This window comes from Oncorhynchus kisutch, linkage group LG10, assembly GCF_002021735.2.
Source record: "Oncorhynchus kisutch isolate 150728-3 linkage group LG10, Okis_V2, whole genome shotgun sequence".
Lineage (NCBI taxonomy): Eukaryota > Metazoa > Chordata > Actinopteri > Salmoniformes > Salmonidae > Oncorhynchus > Oncorhynchus kisutch.
The window spans coordinates 57,967,259-57,973,876 of record NC_034183.2 but is presented as its reverse complement, the minus strand read 5'-3'; the positions used below and the strand labels follow the sequence as shown (position 1 = coordinate 57,973,876).

General features: G+C 45.5%; 1 protein-coding gene across 1 annotated transcript in view; it reads right to left on the bottom strand.

Moving 5' to 3' along the window:
* The window catches only part of LOC109885731 (neurogenic locus notch homolog protein 2-like), a 47,974-nt gene extending 42,346 nt beyond the window's left edge, over positions 1–5,628 (bottom strand). The window contains exons 1-2 of the mRNA XM_031834171.1: positions 5,337–5,628; positions 3,308–3,380 (exon numbers count right to left, since the gene is read on the bottom strand). Coding sequence (XP_031690031.1) covers positions 3,308–3,380; positions 5,337–5,400 — 137 coding nt within the window. The 5' untranslated portion in view covers positions 5,401–5,628. The remainder of the gene's footprint in view (positions 1–3,307; positions 3,381–5,336) is intronic.
* Positions 5,629–6,618: the final 990 nt, after the last annotated feature.

The following is a 6,618-nucleotide window of genomic DNA, read 5'->3' as shown; positions in this document are numbered from 1 at the left end:
AGTGAACCATGAGGGGGCCAGACAGACAGGGCCAGACAGACAGGGCCACAGCAGTGAACCATGAAGGGGCCAGACAGACAGGGCCACAGCAGTGAACCATGAGAGGGCCAGACAGACAGGGCCACAGCAGTGAACCATGAGGGGGCCACACAGACAGGGCCACAGCAGTGAACCATGAGGGGGCCAGACAGACAGGGCCACAGCAGTGAACCATGAGAGGGCCAGACAGACAGGACCACAGCAGTGAACCATGAGGGGGCCAGACAGACAGGGCCAGACAGACAGGGCCACAGCAGTGAACCATGAAGGGGCCAGACAGACAGGGCCAGAGCAGTGAACCATGAAGGGGCCAGACAGACAGGGCCACAGCAGTGAACCATGAGGGGGCCACACAGACAGGGCCACAGCAGTGAACTATGAGGGGGCCAGATAGACAGGGCCACAGCAGTGAACCATGAGAGGGCCAGACAGACAGGGCCAGACAGACAGGACCACAGCAGTGAACCATGAGGGGGCCAGACAGACAGGACCACGGCAGTGAACCATGAGGGGGCCAGACAGACAGGGCCACAGCAGTGAACCATGAGGGGGCCAGACAGACAGGACCACAGCAGTGAACCATGAGGGGGCCAGACAGACAGGGCCACAGCAGTGAACCATGAAGGGGCCAGACAGACAGGGCCAGAGCAGTGAACCATGAAGGGGCCAGACAGACAGGGCCACAGCAGTGAACCATGAGGGGGCCAGACAGACAGAGCCACAGCAGTGAACCATGAGGGGGCCAGACAGACAGGACCACGGCAGTGAACCATGAGGGGGCCAGACAGACAGGACCACAGCAGTGAACCATGAGGGGGCCACACAGACAGGGCCACCAGACAGAGAATACATTGGGACAAATCTGGGACAGTAACAATGACAATAAAAAAAGATAGAACATTACTGTCACCTGAGACCAGAGGAAAATAATAGCCATGTTGCACAACTTCAGAGAAGGACCTGATCAACAGCTTCTGCTCTGAAACATCAGGTAGGAAAATCCACAGGTTTGCCCTCAGTGATTTTCAGGTAAAATCTCACATGTCTCACCAGCTCTCTGCAATTTCTTCCTAAAGCCCTCAATTTTATCTCTATCTGCTATATCTCTCTCTCTCTCTCTCTCTCTCTCTCTCGCCATTCCTTCCTCACTCTCCTGTGCCCTTTCCTTTTCTCACCCTCTCCCCAGCTCTCCTGATGGTGCCCGGTTACAGTCAGGTGTCTGGGGGAAGAAAGGATCTTTTCTGCTGTTGTGGTTCTCCAGTTACACTGGGATCCCAGGGGATGGGGCTGGGTCCTCCAGTCGCCTCTGTCTAGGACTGGTTAGACCACTCTGCTCCCCCGTTGGCCGGGCTGAGGCTACGCTGCCTGTCCCGGTCATTGCCCTGCTGTGGACGTGTTACCATTTTGTGTGGTACGGCATTTCGATTTCCTATTGGGAATCTCTTCTATGTCTCGCTGTTGACACTGACCCAGAGGGGTGATTACGCATGAATGGATAGCCCTCCACGCCCCATACATATAGACACGCAGCGCCAAGAAAGCTGAGGAACACAAAGCATGAACACACTACACACTCTCCGAAAGGCAAACACTAACCCTGTGACATGACGCCATTAAAGTTGGGAGATTAATGAACACGCTCGGTCCAAGTTCAAGGGTTTTACTATGTACAATGATACAGTAATGACCCGTAGAAGGTTGAAGCATAGGCCAGTTGGTAGCAGAGTTATGTGAAGACAGAAGTCTTTAGCTCCAGAAAGTCTAAGCAGTTTGAAAACAGAAGAGAGCTCCTCTCACAAAGAACCGTTTGAGGAGCTATTAACACAATTACACATTTACCAACCGCTTCCCCTGCTTTAGGTAATGATTTGAGAACTATATTGTAGTTTGTTGGTGACTGGCTTCACATGCGTTTACACAGACACTACCTGACACTTTTATACCTTTATGCGCTGTCTGTGACTGATCTTTTACAATGGCCATGTTTTCAGACAGGTCAGAACTGGGATGTAAGTAATGAGATGGCAGCGTGGAATGTTCCAGGCAAGCAGCAACTATAGTATAGACTACTGTGGTGGAATCAGTGGTCAATCACTAGCCTACATGGGGAGCTACTATATAGCCTGGTTGAGAAACTCTACTGAGCATCGGAGTGATGCTTGGTGATGTCAAATAGCCTTCGGCTCAAATGTAGCATGAAAGTGAGGGTCTTGTCACCAACCAAGTCCTAAAAACGACTGTAGTGGAGGGAAGCTTCCTGTCAGCCAATCTCATCGGACAAAAGTAAAAACCAAAGGAACCAAGTGTTATTGTTCTGTCCAATTCTCAGCTCTGGTCCAACTTCAAACACTAATGCATTATAGGCCCAATGGTAAAAAGCCTTATGGATCCCTCGCCATCATCACACTGTATCTATCCTAACTACTGAGATTGTTTCCCACGTAGCCCCCTCGCCTATTGGAAAAACAAAGACCCCTAATCACTGTGAACGACGGTGAGAGCTCACACAGAACATGTCCAAATCAGGCGGGAAAGTAAAAACAGCAGCCCCCGGGCTCTCTCATGATAACAATCACGTTGCTCTCGCTCTGAAGGACTGGAACCACGACCCCTCCGACATAGAAACCGTGGGAAACTCTCAAAATGAATTCAGCTGGTTACGAAACAATCCATCAAATTGCGTATAAGGAACATCTTAGTCATGCTATGAGCAGTTTAATACTGTTGTTTGTGTTCCACAAAGCTCTTCATCTTCAACAGGTGCAACTCCGGTGTGAACGGTGTGTCACAAGCCAAACAAGTCCAGGCTGGAACACTCCATTCAACCTGTCTGTATGTATCCATGTGTTGTTCATTACACACATTACACCCCATGTAGTGGTTCGACTGCAGACTGAAACATTTGATCAAACATGTAAAATGCTCACGGTAAACACCTGCCATTGTCCACATAGTATCGATAACCACCCAGCACTTGGCTGAGTTCCAGCCCATTGTGAGCGCGGTGCAGCTCTAGTAGTTTGCAATGCAATGATTTACTAACCAAAACTAAATAACACAAGTTCTGCTTACTGATACAAATGACTAAACTATGCCTACTTGAACCGTTTCTACCCCATAAGTCCTCAACTAATCCTGAAAGCCTACTAATAGGCCTGGGCCTATACTGTTTTCCAGAGTTCCTCCTCATCGCGTCACCATTTGGATCAATGTAGGCCTGCAGTGATTTCGTACATGTGTGATCCATAAAACATGATGTTGCACTTACATGCATCGCGAGGGTGAGTCTATGCACATTCCTCCATTGTCACAAGGTCTGTATTTATCCAAGCAGCGGAATCCTGTGGAGAGGAAGGAGAGATGAAGGGAGGCAGACCCATGGTGATCAGGCCCTTTTCTCAGGGCAGGTTTGAAACATGCATTTAATCCAGACATTTGATAGAGCAGACTATATCATTTGTGGGAGGAGAAGTGGGCATGGAGGAACATTGTATTTTTTATAATCAAATTACACTTCTCCGCCGTTCAGAATCAATCATTCCAATACACCGGTAAGCCATGTGCTGGATTTCAAACATGTTGCTCTTGGCTAGACAGTTCCATTTTCCCACTCGTTAAAATGACACTTTATGGACACACCCGCTGACATGGGTACGCTTATGTTTACTTTCTTGGCAAGAGCTGATAGCGTTATCTGCGACTGAATGCAGATGCATGCTGAGATGGGTGTAGACAGGGAAACCAGATAGGATTCCATGTATTTTACATAGATTCCAAATCGCTTTAGTAATAATAGGCTTGATATGGTAATTACTGACTATGTGGGATAACTATAAGAGTATCTGCCAACCCGTTTCGTTGAGGGTAGGCATAGCCTATAAGCCAATTAATGGTTTCCATAATTTGTTTAATTACAGTGAAATGTAGCCGACTCAAGTTGATTAATGTGCAGGGTTATTGCAAGATAATTAATTAATTCGGAGTTCAACGATGAGCTTGCCTGTATGCAACCAATCAAATTGTGCTACCATAAACTAACATTTTACAGGATGTCAACTAAATAGACCTATTTGTTACTTTCTCAACTGTAGGCCGAGATCAAAAGACTTTCGCGCACAAACAGATCTGAAACTCACAACCCTATCAAACATCCATCCAAATGGTTTGTCAGCCATATGTGGGAGTTTATGACACAGCATAGACAGATACATGACCTTTTTTGAATCATGTTATTATATTCTAGCACTCATCCCATCCCCCACAGCAACAAAGTTCAATTGTTTACAGCTCTTTGTTCAGATAAGGAGTGGGTGAAGTTGGCTCATCACCCCCCTTCACTCACCAAAAAAATCTCACTTTATACCCCCACGAACGAAGATAATAGACATGAATGAAATAGGGAAAATACTTATCTCCTACAAGACATACATATGGAATTCCGTTGTTATGTGAGTGAACCGTGCTTCTAGCCTACAACTTGTGGACGAATGCCCGAAGTAACTTTCTTTCAATTGTTACATTCCGCGTTCCGTTCTTGCGGGCTTGCTGGCACAGCGCTGCCAGCGGCACTCCATACTATCGCTTGTAATTAAGTTCTCACCGTGGCGATCAGCCTCGCAAAGTTACCCACAGAGACGCATGCCAATCCCGCAGAGACATGCGGATTCTTTGCTGTTATCGGGTGCAATCTGTAAACAAAAATCTCACCCATACAATAGAAGATACAACATTGGTATCAACCTCCACAAAACACCTCCCAACTTCCTTCCATTGAACACATTGGGCTTTGTCACTCAACACTGTTAGAAGATAGAATAACTTCAGGGGGCAAATATCCCAGGATAGAATCCTCCTTGTTCACTACCAGTCTACAAAGAACATTATGCAAATACAAAGTTTCGTAGCCTATTACTGTAGGCTATACAAAAACGAATGCTTGTTATCCAGCTATTAACCCGTTATGACAGCCTTCGTATGTGTTATATTAACCTGTCAGAAATCGAACTTTGAACGCCACTAACAACCAACCATGCTTTTGTAAATGAAATGCTTAAAACAAATCTTTGTAGCCTAGACTAGAGATCAGCTAGCATGTTGTCTAGCATGTGCTTCAATCTGATGCCATTTAAATTGTGCAGCGCACAGGTGACAAAATGTAACGTTAACAATTTGTGAAGGGGGGAAAAAAACGGAAACAGCTAGAATTTGTACAGACTTGTCTGCTAGCCAAATTTAGAAAGCTCACATACACATTCATTGTAATTTATGTGACTGTCAAATAAATTAATTGTCCTTACCTTCGCAATTATGGACCAAGAATAAAATTTGTAAAAATATCCAAACTTTATAATTCCCCCCCATCTCGGTGGAAATCTGTCCCAACTTCTCTTTGAAGTGTTAACTTAGCAGTAATACATCCTTTGAGTTCACCGAGAGATAAAAGTTCCAAGAGGCAGTGTCTGGGATCTTCAAAAAGTTCATTAATCAACTAAAAGTAAAAACGGTGTATAAATCGTATAGGTCCTATCCCGTATTAGCATTCGCAGCTCGGACGCGGCTGCTGTGCGTCTCCTCCTGGAACTTTTGAATAACTATTTTTTCTTCTCAGCTTGAAGTCTGCGCTGGGAAACAACTTGGTATTACTCCGCCCTCCTTTCCTCCCCTTTCCACTTGCAGTAACGGGTTACACTCCGCTCAAGACAAATAGTCCGCAAGCCACCCCTCAATGGACAGGGTAAAGTGTTTTTTGTATGGCATTAGCAACATTTAGGGAGAGACCAGTCTTGTTGTCTTTCAAGATAATGACAATGCGGTTCCATTGAGGTATCTTATATGTCACTTGAAAATAATTTCTAAGAAACAGTAAATGATCTAATTAATACAACAGCACGTTAAGACATACATGTAGACAGTCAGTTTATACTGGCATTTTATATTGAGTTTTTTCAGCATTGTAATCGATCTGTAATATCCAATCTAGAGTAGACTTACCATAAAAAAATCTTTGTCATTACTACTTGATATGATCTGTTATTATCAACTTGATAATAATAGATAACAATCTTTGTAGAATAACATAATGTTTACAGTAGAGTGTGATGGACTACTGTTTTCCTGACAATGCGCCTCTTGTTATCCTGACAGGAGTGTGTCTGGGTGCTACTTGTTTGTTTGTGTGTTTACACTTGATGCTGTGCAGATAAGACTGTGAATCGTGTTGACATGATGAAAATGAGAGCAGACATCCCTGTTACCACCCTTTATACTGCTACTGTCAGGGCTACAGGCCTCTCTTTCTCTCTGCTTGCCTCTCCAGAGTCCACAGCCCTACGTCAGTGGACTCATTTCATACAGCTGCTGTATAGTGCCTCGGTTGTTCTGTGTGCTCAGAGCGGAGCCGGTCGCTTACAGAGACAATAAGCGTGATTTGAATGAGAAAAGGAGTCCGGCATTATGACACAGTTTCTCTCCGCGGGGGACTGAGGTGAAGGGGGGCAGTAGCACACTGACATTCTGCTCCTGGCCTTGAATAAATTAGCAAGGTCTAGATAGGGGGTGTGAATGTAGCAGAGCTCGTTT